This window comes from Rhinoraja longicauda, chromosome 27, assembly GCF_053455715.1.
Source record: "Rhinoraja longicauda isolate Sanriku21f chromosome 27, sRhiLon1.1, whole genome shotgun sequence".
Taxonomy (NCBI): Eukaryota; Metazoa; Chordata; class Chondrichthyes; order Rajiformes; family Arhynchobatidae; genus Rhinoraja; species Rhinoraja longicauda.
This window is the reverse complement of record NC_135979.1, coordinates 14,332,364-14,350,137: the sequence shown is the minus strand read 5'-3', so window position 1 is coordinate 14,350,137 and position 17,774 is coordinate 14,332,364. Positions and strand designations below refer to the sequence as shown.

The 17,774-nt window shown below is 43.0% G+C and overlaps 1 protein-coding gene across 1 annotated transcript in view; it reads right to left on the bottom strand.

Annotated features, from left to right (window-relative positions):
• Nucleotides 1–1,054: 1,054 nt before the first annotated feature.
• Nucleotides 1,055–17,774, bottom strand: part of LOC144606779 (keratinocyte-associated protein 3-like) — a 31,648-nt gene continuing 14,928 nt past the window's right edge. The window contains exons 2-6 of the mRNA XM_078423141.1: nt 13,829–14,013; nt 11,354–11,413; nt 9,974–10,165; nt 3,987–4,109; nt 1,055–2,074 (exon numbers count right to left, since the gene is read on the bottom strand). Coding sequence (XP_078279267.1) covers nt 1,988–2,074; nt 3,987–4,109; nt 9,974–10,165; nt 11,354–11,413; nt 13,829–14,013 — 647 coding nt within the window. The 3' untranslated portion in view covers nt 1,055–1,987. The remainder of the gene's footprint in view (nt 2,075–3,986; nt 4,110–9,973; nt 10,166–11,353; nt 11,414–13,828; nt 14,014–17,774) is intronic.

The following is a 17,774-nucleotide window of genomic DNA, read 5'->3' as shown; positions in this document are numbered from 1 at the left end:
ACTCAAAATAAGTAAGAATTAGAACGGCTACTGAAAGTAACCATTCAATATTTTAAAAGTTGTCAAATCTTATACTTGTGTGCAATCAAAATCCGGATTATGAATCACAGTGGTGTCCTTTAGCAACATTGTGCATGTTTGCCATTTCAACAAAAGTTGAAATTCCCAACAACGCTCAAGTCACATCGCGTTACCGTGTTAAGAGGATGTATAAATCATTCTTGATCACATAGTTCCAGATTGTGACTAAGTTATTGAGGGAGTGGTGGAGAGAACTGACCATCCGATGGGTGAACTGAATGGCCAATGGAGTGAGTTGAGTGTCCAGTGGGTGAGCTGATTGCCTAGTTCAGTGAGCTGATTAATGAAGCATGGCGGAGTGAGGGAACTAATGGAGTGAGGGGACTAATGGAGTGAGGAGACCAGAGGACTGAGGGGGACGGGTGGAGGGAGGGGACGGGTGGAGGGAGGGGACGGGTGGAGTGAGTGACTCGGTGGTGGGGATGGGTGGAGCTGTCCAGCCAGTGGAGGGAGTTGATCAACTGGTGTAGGAAGCTGACCATCTGGTGAATGGAGTGACTGTCCAGTGGAGCGAACTGAGCATCAGGCATGGTGAGGTGACGATCGGGTAGGCGAGCTGAGCGTCACATGTGGTGAAGTGGCCATAATGTTGGTGAGCCGAAGAATGGTGAGCTCACTACGATTCTAAACTTCCTTGCCTCGTAGAGGGCATCCAGTGCATGGACAACAGTTGTTTGTGGGATCTCCGCACCAAGCAATTGGCGACTGTCAGCGAATATTGACCCTGCCAGCAATGATCAAATCTATTGAAAGGATTCATTCCATCTCAGGCTATATTTCTGATATATTCTACACGGAGATTTTCTATAAAGTTACTAGCAACACTTTTTTTTAAAAATCAATTAACCATTGGAAATTAAATACATATTGCATCAATATGCAAAAATGCAGAAAGCATCAAAAAGTTAGAGGTCGGGACATTTTCACATTACATTTATTTTTATGAAATTAATAAAATCAAATTTTGGTCATAATTTTTTTTTAAAATCCAAATATTGCAAAATGTTTTAATCTGCTACTGAAGTAAAGGCAATTGTAGAAACATTAAAAATATACTTATTGAAATTGGGCAAACACATCTCCATTTTTTAACCTCCAATAAGAAATCCAATAAACTGTAACACATTCACACATTGATACCCTTTCAGGCTGTTGGATCATTGACATCATCCTGAGCAGCAAGGCCTCGAATAGGTGAGGGTGTTCATATTACCTTGGTGAGGGCTGTTTTACTTCCACTCAATGAAGCAATTAGAACCAAGACCAGCTCCCAATGAAGATGGAACACCTCTCATTAATACTCTCTATTTTCAAAAGAGTAAGCTTTCCCATTCGAGAGCAATTGATTTAAAGGAACTTCACACCCAAAAATTTATTAGTAAAGCCTGGAATGGCCAGTATTTTACCATGAAAAAGCAGAAATCGCAAGTTATAAAACAAACATTTTAAAATCCTACATGATAAATTAAATATGACCATCTAGATACGACGTTATGCTGCTTGGATGTGAAGTCACCAGCATATTCTTTACCCTTGAGATTGGTTACCAAGCCTTTTAGCTGGTCATTACACAAAACACTGATCGGCTTGGCATTTTGTGCGCATTAACCTTGCATTTGGTGTGGTGGGAACATGGAACTGCAAATACTGGTTTACAAAAAAGGACACAGTGCTGCAGTAACTCAGCAGATCAGGCAGCATCCCTTAAGAATATATCCAAAAATATCTGACAGTGTTCCACCGAAATGCCTTTGTGATTCTTTGTAGTACAAAACAAAATCCAGATCTTCCTTGCAGGAGTCATCAGTGCCAGAAAATCTTTGCTTTCCTGGAATTGAGTTTTATTTGGGGAATGCGCAACATTTCATTCCACAGCTGACTACTATTGACTCAAGGCAGATGGTAGTCACACCCAGAACTTCACCGTAGTGCCTTCCAAGAGTTCACTGTCTTCGTCCACTTCCTGAATTTGCTCCAAAGGTTTCCGTATGACCTGTCGGAGACCAAGGAGGCAGGACAATAAGCAGCGGTTCAGAAACATCATGTCATGTTCAAGGCAAATGTAGAACTGGTGATGGATCCACTGTTGCAAGGGCCCACCTTTTCCCGTAGTGAAATCATCACCAGTTTAATAAAGGAAAAGGGGGGACATGTACCTGACAGTGTCAGCATTAAATACATGAGCAAATATCCATCACTGCATGTACACACTTGCTACACATTTGGTTCTACTGAAGGGAATGAGGGAAATGTGTCTAATCAGTGGTTGGTCCTCTGGCATGCTTTACAGTGCTTGGAATCAAAGATGAGATTTCCTTGCTTACTTTTAAAAGCTTTTTCTTTAATATTTATCCATGTTGAATTTATACACACCAGCGTGATCAAGTGGTATTTAAGATTTTCTTTGTTCTAATCTTCCTGCTGCCTGCGTGTGCATATCTTAGGTGAAAGTTCCATATCTTTATGACCTGTGGCGCACCTTTTTTTGGGTCCACACCTGGTGTAACTGCATTAACTAGCCTTGTTTGAACATCTCTGTCACTGGCACTTGTGATTCAGCCGCACGCACTGACTGCGGGGGTGGTGGTGGGGGAGGGAGACAAGAAAGAAAGCTGGAAGAGAGAAGGGACAGGACAGAGCCTGCCCAGTAATAGGTGAAACCAAGCGAGGAGGTTTCTATATAAAATTAAAATAATAGAGCTATTGTCTGAATCCTTTTTATAACATTTACTTTAGAGAGTTTTGACTCACAGTTACCATGGTGCTGCAAGTAAGATGGGTTGTATATTTTAAAACAAATAGACGCACAGTTAGTATACCCAGCTCAAGGGGAAGGTCTGTGCTGTCACTCCAATTATGAAGAATTAACTTAACACCAAAATGCTCTCGATCAACTCTCTTCCAAAGGGCAGTGATTTAAATGGTGGGTATGTTGAATGAGCTGCCAGGGGAGGCAGCCGAGGCAGGTACAATAACAAAACATTTAAAAGACACTTGGCCAGGTACATGGGTAGGAAAGGTTTTGAGGGCGAAATGCAGGCAAATGGGACTAGCTTAGATGGGGCTTTTGGGTCGCATGGACACGATGGGCTGAAGGGCCTGTTTCTGTGATGAATGACTCTAATAAGAATTTACTTTGTTCCTTAAATGTAAGCAAAGCTCCCTGCAGGAATGCAAGTCCAAACTAATACTGCATAAAAATAAGAGTTGTGAGATATTTGCTTTGCGACATATGAGAAAAATGAATTTAATAGTATGAATGTGTTTATTAAATCAAATGAGACTCATTCCCACTTAGTGAAGGTTAAAATTGTACAGGGCATTGGTGAGGCCGAATCTGGAGTATGGTGTGCAGTTCTGGTCGCCAAATTATAGGAAGCATGTCGTCAAAATGGAGAGGGTACAGAGGAGATTTACTAGAATGTTGCCTGGGTTTCAGCACTTAAGCTACAGAGAGAGGTTGAACAGGTTGGGTCTTTATTCTTTGGAGCGTAGAAGGTTGAGGGGGGACTTGATAGAGGTTTTTAAAATTTTAAGAGGGACGGACAGAGTTGACGTGGGTAGGCTTTTCCCCTTGAGAGTGGGGAAGATTCCAACAAGGGGACATAACTTTAGAATTGAGGGACAAAAGTTTAGGGGTAACATGAGGGGTAACTTCTTTACTCAGAGGGTGGTGGCTGTGTGGAATGGGCTTCCGGTGGAAGTGGTGGAGGCAGGCTCGATTTTATTATTTAACAGTAAATTGGATAGGTATATGGATGAGAGGGGATTGGAGGGTTATGGTCTGAGAGCAGGTAGATGAGACTAGGTCAGAGAGAGTGGTCGGCGTGGACTGGTAGGGCCGAACGGGCCTGTTTCCGTGCTGTAGTTGTTATATGGTTATATGGTATGATTTGCTCTCCTACCTGCTCACGTTGCTGTTTCTTGGCTCCCAGTAAGTTCATTGAGATAAAAAAACTTCTAATAGACAGGAAAGACTCCAGGCCAGTCAGAAGCAGACATGGAACCCACATTGCAAGTGTGGTATCCTACGAGACAAAATATTAGATGGATTACCCACGATAACACCATAGTCATATTGCAGTTGGAAAATAAGATGTTGCAGTTGTGTGAATTAAGATTGACTATCTACTACCCGAGTTATGCTTCTTACAATTTTCTTTCCTTCTGAAGGCACTCCATCATTTGACTTCACATACAACAGACGGAGTGGTTGAATCATAATTCAGCAAGATGAACATTTTTTGCTCTCCTATCCCTTCAATTGCCTGGCTCAACTGCTTTGTTGAGCGCAATCTATAGCTGTGCATTCAACCAAATTCTGATACGCCGTGTGAGGAGATTGTAGGATGTGTGGACGTGACAGATTTGAAGGAACGCCTTGAAAGTGTAGAGAGTGGAGAAGGGCAGAAACGCAGAGTTATTGTCTAGTTCTCTGATGGAATAGAGACAAATGAGGGAGCTAGAAGATGGTAAGTAGGAACGTGAATTCATGCTGCATTTACTCCTTCTTGTCATGAGTTTTAAGCCTCCCTAGCTCCTGGTCCAGAGCACTGCATGTTCTGCAAGAACTTGTCCAGCTGCATGTTAACTGTGGTGAAGTTCCTACCTCCATCGCCCTTTCAGGCAGCAAGTTCCAGGCCCTATCACTCTTTGAGTGAAATAATTTATTCTCAACTCCCCTATAATCCTTCTGCCAACTCATCTCCATCCACACTTCCTCTTATTGACCTCTCCACTAAGGCAAACAGGCTCTCTTAATTTCTCTAACAAGGAATCCAGTAACCTTACCCCTTCAGTCACTTTTGCTTCAAAGAAAAAAACCATCATCTTGTCAGTCCCTCCTTACAGCTGTATTCTTCAGTCCGATACTTGGACATCTTTGAACTCTCTTGTGTCATCGCATCCTGTGTGGGGATCAGAATTGAACACCTCACTCCATCTATGCCCTATTAATACTGCACAGTTGTAAAATGTCCTCCTCCTTCTCTTCTTGTGTGTCCAAGCCAGTAAAGACAAGTTCCTTGTATGAATTCTTCAGCACTTTCTTCTATCTGTCAGGCTCAGAGATTTGCGGACATGCCCTCTTCAAGATTACTCTGTCCTTTTACACATCCTTGTGCACAACAGATCAACGAGTATTCCCATACTGTGTTCTCCAGTCCCAAATACGTTGCCTCAGTACGTCCAGACTGAACTCTATTCATAATTTTCTGTCCACCTAACCGTTCTGTTGATGTTTTCCTCTGGCTTAGATCTTTCTTCCTAACCGCTAATTGCTTTGACAATTTGTTTTGTCATTGGCAAAATGCTCAGTTGGGGTTCCTACATTAAATCCAGAAACATATACATGTAGCTTGAAAAGCAAGAGCCCAAGAACAACCCTTTCTTTCTCGTGGGGGTTAACTCAGCTTGGCAAGAAAACGGGATCACATAGCAGTTTGAAAAAGGCAAGTTCCAGATAAAATTCACTGTAGTGCAATGCAAAACTGCAGTGTTCACTTTAGTGTAGTGCAAAATGTGGTCATTTTGTTTGACGGAAATGTTGGCGGATGATTTGTTGGATACGCTGGCTGGTGGGGTGGAAGGTGAGAACGAGGGGGATTCTGTCTTTGTTACGAGTGGTGGGAGGGGGAGCTGGACCTCACCATCTCCATCACAGGAGGCAGACTAGTGACTGACATCTACTATAAACCCACTGACTCGCACAGCTATCTGGACTACACTTCTTCCCACCCTGTCCCCTGCAAAAAGTCCTGCAAGAAGTCAATCTTCAGGAAACGGGGCTTCCCCTCCTCCATTATAGATGAGGCTCTCACTAGGGTCTCTTCTACATCCCGCAGCTCCGCTCTTGCTCCCCCTCCCCCCATTCGTAACAAAGACAGAATCCCCCTCGTTCTCTCTTTCCACCTCACCAGCCAGCGTATCCAACAAATCATCCGCCAAAATTTCCGTCAAGAAAATGCTGCCTGACCTGCTGAGTTACTCCAGCATTTTGTGAATAAATACCTTTAGTGTAGTACAGTTCACTCTTGTGCAGTACAAAACTGCAACGCAGTTCACTCTAGTGCATTACAGAACAGAACGGCAGTGCAGTTCACAAGTGCAGCACAAAAAGTTTGCATTACACGAGGGAACTTCAACTACACATGAAATAAGAAAGAGCAAGGTTGGACTGTGCAAACTACAAAGGCTGTGTTAACAAGTGCTGGAACTGGGAACCACCAGATATTCAAGTAAAACTGCAGCAAAAATGACAATTTGACATTCATATTAACATCATCGTAATTGAAAAAAACAGTCTGTGCTAATAACAAAATTTTATTACACATTAAACACAACAGAAGCCTTGTAAGAATAGCTATAAAAAGAGATTTGTTGATAGCAATGGTTTCAACACACTGTTTCTCAGACTTGGAAATTATGGATCATAGCAGCATTCGAGCAGCTGTGGAATAATTTGGAATTGAATGACTAAAATATTAACGAGGTGTTTTCATTTGCTGCTGGGTTTCTAGTTGGTGTGTCGCTGTGTGTCTAAGACATTATGCCCTTTTTTGAGCCCAAAGGTGGTGACTGAGATTGCTGCTGGTGACTAATATTGTTGTGCTTCCAAGGATATTATCTCATCCACATTCTGTTCTTCTTAAGAGTTAGAAACAATGGGGTCTTTGGCAGGAGACCATCACCTGTCTTCACCAAATCTGGCCCCCATGCTCTTCAATCTCTATATCAGCGATCTGCCACGCACGATCTCACGCCAGTATGGATACGCAGATGACTTGGCCCTACTGCACTCGGACAAGAGCTGGTCAAATGTTGAGGATGTGCTCTCGGCGGATATGGAACTTGTCGCGGGCTACCTTAAGACCTGGAGACTAAAACTGTGTGGCAAAAACCACAACAGCCTTTCACCTGAACAACAAGGAAGCTCAACACCAGCTAACCGTTACCCTCAATGGGTCACCCCTACCCTACAACCCATTTCCTACATACCTCGGGGTGAAACTCGATCGGCAGCTGACCTACAAGCAACACCTTGAAGCTCTCCGTGCTAAAGTCTCGGCACGGAACAACCTCCTGCGTTGCTTGGCTGGATCGTCATGGGGCGCCAGGACATCTACTCTTCGAACCAGTGCTCTTGCACTCGTGTACAGCGCCGCTGAGTACGCCGCCCCAGCATGGTGCCGCAGCGCTCATACCAGCAAGCTAGACGCCACCGTCAACGACACCATGAGGATCATCACCGGCTGCCTACGCCCTACACCGACGGATCTCCTGCCGGTGCTCGCAGGTATAGCACCCACCAAGCTTCGCAGAGAGTTCTTCACTCATAGGCTGGTGTGCAAGGCCCCATCGGACGCCAAACATCCTTTGCACCACCTCGCCCAGGATTCACAGCAACTGGGACCTCAAAGCCTGTCATCTCGTCACCCTTTCTCCCGTCATGCAGCGACCCTCTGTGGCTCTGGTTTCAACATACTAGGAGCATGGAGAACCAGCTGGGAACAGACATTGCAACCTCCTCAATTCACTGTCGCACCGAACACCACAGCCCCACCCGGCTCGGACATGCCCCGCAAAGAGTGGGTCGCCCTGAACCGGCTCCGCACAGGGGTCGGCCGGTTCAATGGCAACATGCATCGTTGGGGGTTGCGTTCATCAGCAGCCTGCGTTTGTGGAGCAGACCAGCAAACAGCGCAGCACGTCATTTTCGACTGCACTGTCCTCCGTCCCCCTGGTGGAGGGGTAGACCTCACGGCCCTCGACAACAGCACATTGCACTGGCTACAGCGCCTGGAGGGCGTTACATTATTTCTGCTGCCTCAAACGCAAGAAGAAGAAGAAGACCAAATCTTCACCTATCCTTCACATTATACAAGATATCTTCCATTTTTAGTTGCAAACCAACAAACAAACACAAAGGCATGAATATTGATTTCTCTAACTTCTGGTAACCTTTGCATTCCCTCTCTCTCCATCCCTTCCCCACCCTAGTCATCGTACTAGTTTCACTGTCGTCCTGCTGAGTTCCACTGTATCACTCGTTATCACCTTCCCCGCAGCCAACAATGGGCCATTGTGGGCTCCTCCCTTCCTTGATCATCGTTGGGGTTTTTTTGCATATCTTTCATTCATTTGTTCTGCGTACCTTCCATTTCTCTCATTTCCCTCTCCCTGACGCTGTCTGAAGAGGGATCTCAACCCGAAACATCACCTATTTCTTTCCTCAAATGACGTTGCCTGACAAGCTGATTTACTCCAGCTTTTTTGTGTTTAACATTTTTGAAGGATGGGGAGAGAGTGGTTGGACTTTATTTCTCAGGCAATTGTCATAAAGCCCTGTGGTGTGAGTTAATCACAGATTTAATGAAATGGTGACTGTACATTTCATTTAGACCACAGCTCTTAAGTCAGATGGGACTCAAGATGTTTGATTTCTGCATTAGATGATGAAATTTCACTGTATCAGACTTAATCTACGGTGATTATACTACAATCCTCATTGTACTCTGGCAATTAAAAGCTAATTAGACTTCTTTGAACAATCACGTGCACACCTCTTGTTGACACTAATATCCCGTGTGTAAACATCACAAAACTAAAAATGGCGAAAGTAATGAGAAGACTAAAGTACGAACATGAATGCAAATCTGTTAGAGGCAGGAGGGAGTACAATGCCTTCTATGTGCCTGTTGGTAGAAGAAAAGGCAGCTGCTTAACATGCAACAAATCCACTGGTTAGACTTGATTGTTAAGGGTGTCAAAGCTTACGGGGAGAAGGCAGGAGAATGAGGCTGAGAGGGAAAAATACATCAGTTATGATCGAATGGCAGAGCACACTCCATGGGTCAAATGGCTTAGTTCTGCTTCTATGCCTTAAGGTCTTATGGACTGTTCTTTTAAAAAAATCAAAGATTAAAAGCAATAGGTGAAATTGACTTACTCTCCAACACATAATGTCCTTTTGAATTGACATCTCAGACACATTCCAATTGTATAGAACTCACTATAAATTAAAGGTATTTATTCACAAAATGCTGGAGTAACTCAGCAGGTCAGGCAGCATCTCGGGAGAGAAGGAATGGGTGACGTTTCGGGTCGAGACCCTTCAAGAAGGTCTCGACCCGAAACGTCACCCATTCCTTCTCTCCCGAGATGCTGCCTGACCTGCTGAGTTACTCCAGCATTTTGTGAAAAAATACCTTAGATTTGTACCAGCATCTGCAGTTATTTTCTTATATCTCTCACTATAAATTAAACTCAGAGGCACGTAGTTAAAATGCGTGCCAAAAATAAGTTAGCCAAATGTATTTTTTATTGCAGTGAAAATTCATTTGGTGAATATTTTAAAGGATTCGACTGTATCCGTTGTGATATATTTACAATGGTTGTTTGGTTGGATGCTTAGCTGGGCAAACAGTAATGCTGTTCCTTTGGTTAGTGGTGATTATGAATGTGGCCCCAGAGTCTCATAATCGTGAGTACCACTGAATTAAACCAATAAATGATCCATGTGATGCAGTGTAATGCTGCTACATAATGCGGAGAAAATATTAATGCAGCAATAATATGATTGTTTCCACAGACCCTAGTGTCGGCACATTAGTTTAATTTTTTAGGGGATGCAATCTGTTCTTACTTTGAATGTAGCTACTTCAAATTATCTGTTCATTTGATTTGAGATTTCAAACAGCCCACCCGAGATTCGTGAAGTCAACACGAACCAAACTACTCCTGTGCAGTTTTATTAAACCTGGTTAATTCTTCTTTGAGTGAATGTGCGTTAAATGACTGGGCTAAGCTGTAAATGGATTCAACTCATAATGAAGTTTAAGTGCACGCTGATGAGGAAATACAGAGTAAGTAGTCGTAGCAAGGGTAAACTTACAAAGATTCTTGTTGGGTCAAACGGACATTCGTTTGTTACTTGTATAACATCCTTAAAGGAGCTGAGATGACAGACTGCCAGCAACGTCCGTCCACCATTTGCAATGGTCACCACCACAGAGGCTCCCAGCGCCAGCACACAGGCGATGGTAAGGAGTGAGTTGCACATACTACTTGTAAATACAATGTACTGCTGCATAATTGAACAGAAAAAAATATATATTGTCATCACATATGAAAACAATAATCCTGAGCAATCCTTTACTTTGATTACAATCGAATACAGCTCAAGCTGGAAAGGTTTTCTAGCTGGAAAGAGTGGAGAAAAGATTTATGAGGATGTTGCCAGGACTCGAGGGCCTGAGATATGGGGAGAGGTCAAACAGGCTAGCACTTTATTCATTGGAGCGCAGGAGGATGAGGGGTGATCTTGTAGAGGTGTGCAAAATCATGAGAGGAATAGGTTGGGCAGAGACAGAGTCTCTTGCCCAAAGTAGGGGAATCCAGAACCAGAGGACATGAGTTTAAGGTGAGGGGTAAAAGATTTAATAGGAACCTGAGTGCCCATCATTTCGCACAAAGGGTAGTGGGTGTATGAAATGAGCTGCTGAAGGAAGTAATTGAGGCAGGTAATATTGCAATATTTAAGAAACATTTGGACAGATATATGGATAGGACAGTTTTAGAGGAATTTGGGCCAAACACAAGCAGGTGGGACTAGTGTAGATTGCATATGTTAGTTGGTGTGGCCAAATTGGACTGAAGGGTGTGTTTCCACACTGTCTGTCTCTATGACTCTAAATACACCTGTAGAAGAAGTGTGATGAGACAGGGAGTGATCAGATGGCATTCAGCCTAAAATGCTAACTTGTGTTGTAAGCACTTCTGATGCTCGTCTGTTGCATCTCATATTCCATGTCCCGTTCGTTCCAATTTACTAATAGTGACAATCTTTAGTCAGTGCGCCCCTTATTTATGCAATTTTCCTTCAATAACGTTCCCAACATAGGAAATTACCTTAAAGTCTTATTCTCATCCACCATTTGGCACCTCAGAAGGCAGTGGAGGCCAATTCGCTGAATGCATTCAAGAGAGAGCTAGATAGAGCTCTTAAGGATAGCGGAGTCAGGGGGTATGGGGAGAAGGCAGGAACGGGGTACTGATTGAGAATGATCAGCCATGATCACATTGAATGGCGGTGCTGGCTCGAAGGGCCGAATGGCCTCCTCCTGCACCTATTGTCTATTGGGTGCGCGTATTTTCCAAAAGGCCCAAACGTCCCTTAGAGCAATTCTACTTTAGTAAAGACGCCAAATTTTGGATAGGAAAGTTAATAGCAGCATGAAAAGAGACAGACGCATAATGAAATGGTTCTTCTCACCAGGAATGTTCGAGGCATGTCCCCGGATAACACAATCACTGCAATTCCAGTACAAATTGTCTGAAACAGAGATTTACAAGTGAAATCACAGCCTTCTCCAGTGCTTTAGAAACTTGACAAGGTAGAATTAAAACAAGTCAATAAATTACAGTGAAGAACCATTTGCAATTGGATCAATAATTGTGCATACAATCAGATAACACATGACAATATGGATTGGCACTTTGGATGACATCCTGGAGGTTTTAGTCTGTGTTAATGGGTTCAGGGTGAGACTAAAAAGAGACATTTATGGAGATTATTCCTGTAATTAGTTGTTTCTCTCAGAATTTTTATTGTAACTTTAACTTTAAAAAAGGATGTACGGGGGAAATAACAAGTTTTGCAAATCTCAGATCCAACTTCAAGCCACCAACGTCCACTTTTAATGAATGGCTTTGAGGGTGAAATATCTATCTGGTTCAAGGCAGCAGTTCAGTAATAAAATAAAGTTGCCATTCTAATTAAACCTAGCTTCTGAATTTAATCCTGGCCTACCAAGATTCCCAGAGTAGGGAAAAGTGTCATCTGAAGGGACGTGGGGATTGCTTCCTGGAAATTGCGGGGAACAAGAAGAGCAGGAATGCTTTCCTCTGTCACCCAACACGAGTCCTCCAACGCCCTGACATCCCGACACATTCAACTCTGAGGATGAGGGGACTGAATCCCGACTTCCTTACCCATTCCCATGAGATCTGACCTCCTCCATGCATTGCTGTCTTCTCCATCCCAAACCCTGCATGCCTAAAAAAACAGGAATACGCACCCAATATTTGTACACCTTCTCCTGAAACTGGTTTCCAATTGGGTAAGCTGTTTATTACAATCAGAAGACAAGGCATTGCTGGTAATGTGAGATAATTAAGTTCCTGAAGCAGAAGGAAGCCACCCAGGCCATTGAGTCTATGCCGGCTCTCAGAACAATCTCTCCTATTTACCCACATTTCCCACTAACCTATTCCTTCTCACATGCTTTTCCAACCCCCCCCCCCCCCCCCCCCCTCCACTTTCCCGCTGCTCACCTACCTGCACTAGAGGTTATTTGCATTAGCCAATTAAACTACCAACCCGCCACGTCTTCAGGATGTGGTGGGAAACCGGAGCACCTGGGAATAACCCACGCAGTCACTGCAAGATCATGCAAACTCCACACTGACAGCACCGGAGGTCAGGATGGAACCTTGCCGCTGGAGATGGCCCCAGTAACTGCTGTGCCTCTATGCTGCTCTTCTCTGGCTGCCTCAAGAAAGTCCGGAACTCCTGTCATTCTGACCGTTAGAGGTATTTCCCGTAGTGTTGTCAGTTAGTTCCAGGGTTTTAGCCCCAGAGCAACAAAGGGGTGTAAAAGGATCTCTGCTCTTGAGTGGCTTTGCTGGTCAATGAGACCCCTTCACAAACTTACTAGCTATCCCTGGTTTATAAATGTACATGTTTATTTCCTCAACTTAATCTCTTTGAGATTTTGGGGGGGGGGAGTCACTTTAAATTTAAATTACTTCCAAAACTGCAAGTACAAATATATTTTAAGCAAAGAGTACTCATACTAATTATATTGTGAAATGAAAAATTGTCATACGAAACGATAGAGTAATTAACGGGAGATGGGATATAAATGTAACCATCCCAGCATCCTAAGGACAAAAAGGATATTTTTAAAATCAGCAACTCAGAAACCAAGAGGAATGGTTTGTATTAATCACAGCCTTGTTTCATTGTCTCCTTGTGTGAAGGGTCAATTAAGTCAGAAGTCTAATCAGCCTTAATGTTTTAATTGCAGATCTTGGCTTTGATCAAAGCAATCCCCAATAATTTTCTACTTGATTATGTCAGTAAATGGTGCCTTAGCCAACTTTGCTATCTGGACAGCCTTGTGCAAATTTGTGTGGTAGTAATTTGTTCTCATGCCAAAGGGAGCTAGTTCTATCCATCTACCCATGCTTCCAGCTATGGTACAAATATTAAATCAATATCCATATGAACATAATTAATTAAGTATCATCACTTCCTACAGCCATGCAGAAAACAGATGTTCAACCTTCAGTAAACAAAAATAATGCAAACTATCTTGAACAGTTTCGAACTGTCACTATATTATTTTTACTAAACCCACTCTGCAGTTTATGGTTTAAGCAACATAACAGCAATCTACCTTAAATCATCATCATTAAATAGCACTTGAGATTCTGGGGTTCGGCTGAGGGATTTAAGCTCACAAATCTCATCAATTCTGACTCCAAAGAAGCTCAAAAAATCATAGTCCTATTCCTACTTGTACTCCTGCATTGAGAGGTCAAACTGGAGTAGTTTCACGAAGGAACCTTCACAGTAAACATACCTGGCCACGCTCTTTTTCTAAGTTGTGTGACTCTATAACTCTATAATAATCATTCTAAAGAGTTCAAAAGTAAAATTATGTTAAAAATAGGTTAACTATACCAGTATTCCCGAGATGGCAGCAAAAATGGTGGTCACAGAATACTCGGCAACAATGCCATTTCCGGGCAAAGTGAGGTGTCGTAGGACTGTTCCATGGACAATCGCTCCAAGTACAAAGTTCAAGTGCCCAGTTATAATTAAAGCAATTCCTATTTTCATCAGCTGCTTTTTATCCAGTGGATTATCTGAAACATGATGAAAAAGAAATATTGGGAAGTACGTCTCCATCTGGCGATTTCTCTCTTTTGAAAAGCAACTTGATCCAATCACGAGAAACGCCAACTGGACTGTCTTGTCCATATCTGTAGGTGATTGCTTACCACGTAGCACTGACAAACACTTCCATGTCAAGTGAAGAAGGTTGGAGATTAACCCAAAGAAGAAGTCAAGTTTGGAGAACAATCTTGATATTTAGCTCAATAAGTTAGTTCGACTGGCAAGTGGAATGCAAGCAAAATGTTTTCCTGTGTAACCTCTTATGGTCTTTACTTAATTGAGTTTAGTTTTAATTTATTCATTCACAGAAGGTGGACATCATTGGCAATGATACCGGCGAAAAATTCCCATCTCTACTGGTTCCTGGAACAAAGGGACAATCACACTAATGGGTCAGGCATCACACACAGGCCAGGGAAGAGTGTTAGATATCCTCTCCAAAGGGCACTGATTGACCAGATGATCGTTTTGATCAATAGTTTTATGGTTACTGTTACAGAGATGAGTTTTTAAATCCCTCAACCCTCTAAATCATGGTGAATTTAAATTCTTCAAATACCAAGGTGTACCATATCGCTGTATCTGTGATTCTAGTCTAGAATGCGCTACTAGTAAGGATATGTAAAGTTTGACCTGAAATATCACCTATCCATGTTCTCCAGAGATGCTGCCCTGACCCCTGAGTTACTCCAGCACTAGATGTCCTTTTGTGCAAACCAGCATCTGCAATTCCCTTTTTCTACAATGTGTAAATCTTTCTTGGGAAGGAGATTTTTATTTAATGTTATCTAGTTCAGATTACAGGATGACTCCAGATGAAAATGACTATTCATCTCATTATATTTCATTTGTCCAAAAAGACACGTAAAGCCGCACTAAAACACAACATCCCAAAGTGTAAAACTATGAACATTCACAACTCTCTCCTCAACCCAGTCTCATTCAGACGATCACCCTAATTCTAGCCAAATCAATTCAAGTCAAGTCAAGTTTACCGTATGTTGAGGTACAGGGGGGAATGAAAATCTTGATGCAGCAGAATCAGAGACTTGGATAACACATGAAAACATAAAGTGAACATAAATTCTGCAAGACAGTGAAAAGACGTCTGTGCAGAAAAGCCATCAGTGCAAACCACAATCAGAAACCAAGTCCATGGGAGCCCAAGAGGTGATCGGGGTGATACTTTCCCAAACTACGCTGAACAAGCAGCAAAAACAGCCCCTCAGATTTTATCCTGAGAAATCCACTAAGGATTTTAAACATTTCAATTCATCGGCTTTCATTTTCCTCAACTCCAGAAAATATATAGGTCTATTCTTTTCAATCTAAAAAATGCAGCACGTTTGATACGTCAGCTCCTCAAATAAATAAATCCAATTTCTTCAGATTCCTACTGTGCATCCAATTCTTAGTTCTCACTTTGTAATCATTTCGCTGTGGAACGATGTGAAGGGAGGGAGGGGAGGGTACTGTTGGTGGCAGCAATGGGGGAGGATCACCCATTAAACGTGGAGACTGGACAGTAGAGGGAGGGCAAGGTCATTTTCACATGGATCGGAGAAAGGGAATAGGATCAGAGAAAAGCAGCAGGTGCAGGAATGATGGCATCTTCCACACCACTGCTTCTGATAGAGCTTTCTCTCTCTCTCTCCACTAGAACTGCGTTTCCCTTAACATCTAATATTTGTGTTTGATAACCATCAAATATTCTCTCAAGCTCTATTGCGTTGATGGTGGATACTCGAAGTCCATTTTGTCCATGGCTTAAAATCCTTTCAGCTTTCTGTATCCTTTTAATATTGAAACCTGATGGTGACTCTCAGAGAATAACCAGCATTGCAAATAAGTGACCAGTTCTTTTGCTCAACCTGTGAAGATTTAAAAAAATATTCCAATTCCCAAACATCCTTTATTGACCACTGCTTTCTGCCCAATTTTCCAATCGAATCAGCACAGCAGGCATCGACCGGGGAGGTGACGCACACTGGAACGGAATGGATGGAATACTTTATTATCACATGTGACTAAGCACAGTGAGATTCTTTGCTGCAAACCCATTGTATACAAATAGCGGCCACCTACGGTGGCGTTGACAAAGTTACAAAGCTCCTCCACTGACTATAGATTCTCTTGAAGATGGGCATCTGATTCCTAACTGTGGTGTTTATCGTAATTGGTTTTCTTTCAGGTTGGCGATGAATCGCCCTTCGTTTCTATTTCTCGGCCTGTGTGCTGTTTGTCTGTTTAGACACGTCCGATTTCCCTGGCTGTGTGAGCCTCTGCAGGAAGGGATGGAATATGTTAATATTTGAATCCACAGTATCCTGTCAGAAAAGCAATTGAAGAAGGTGGATGGAAAGATTTGGTTCGTTAAAATTACTGCCTGTACACTGACTTGGCAGCTTCAGGTTGGAAATGTTAAAGCTTCGCAATACTGCTTGTTCCAGCCACACCAGGGATGGCACTGTAGCACTGACAGTGGAGTTGCTGCCTCACAGCTGTAGTGACCAGGTTCAATCCTGATTTTAGTATTCTAGAACTATCCTGCACACTAGGGACAATTTACCATTTTTACCGAAGCCAATTAACCTACAAACCTGTACGTCTTTGGAGTGTGGAAGGAAACCGGAGCACCCGGAGAAAACCCATGTGGTCATGGGGAGAATGTACAAACTTCGGATGGACAGCACCTGAGGACAGGATTGAACGCAGGTGTGAAGTAGCAAGTCTACGGCTGCGCTATGGTGCCACGCTGACCTTCGGTGCTATCTGTGTGGAGTTTGTATGCTCTCCCTGTGATCACATGGGTTTCCTCAGAGTGCTCCTGTTTCCTCCTATATCCTCAAACATGGAGGTTAATGACTTAAATGGCCTCTCTAAATTGCCCCTAATGTGCAAACGCCTGGTGGAATCTGTGGGCTGGGTGCATGAGGTGTGGGGAGTTGATTGAAATGTAGAGAGAAACAAATGGTTTTGGGTAAGACCAATGTAAAAATGGGTGCTTGATGGACGACTGGACTTGGTGGGCTGAGGAGCCTGCTTCCATGCCCTGTCCATCAATAACCATGTCCTGGGTTACCCCCTCGACTCAGTGCGGGTGGTGGGAGAGAGGAGGATGATGGCAAAGCTAACATCGCTGCTGGACAACGACTCCCACCCCATGCAGAACACTGTCACTGCACTGAGTAGCTCCTTCAGTGACAGACTCCTTCACCCAAGTGCGTGAAGGAGAGATATAGGAGGTCCTTCCTTCCCGCTGCTGTGAGACTGCACAACCAGCACTGCTCCCAGCAGACGAGTCAACAATAACAGCTAAGAACACACAGAAAACTGATGACAATTTATGTATCTTTATTTATAATGAATGATCTCTTGCTATCCACATTGCTGCTGTAACACTGTAAATTTCCCCGGTGTGGGACGAATAAAGGAATATATTATGAAAGTGGATACATTAAGATCTCTTTACCAAGTCTCATTAACTTTACTGAAGTTTTTAGTTGGGAAATAATCTTAGTAAGCACATTAGTAATCTCAGTTATCTTGTTACCCATCCTACATTCTATCATGTAATAGTCACTATAATGTGAGTTACAGGCTTGCTAACCAGCATCTAGGTTTAGGTTTATTATTGTCACGTTCACCGAGGTACAGTGAAATGTTTTGTTTTGCATGCTATCCAAATTGATCAGATATGCCATACATAGATACAATCAGTTCAAACTGA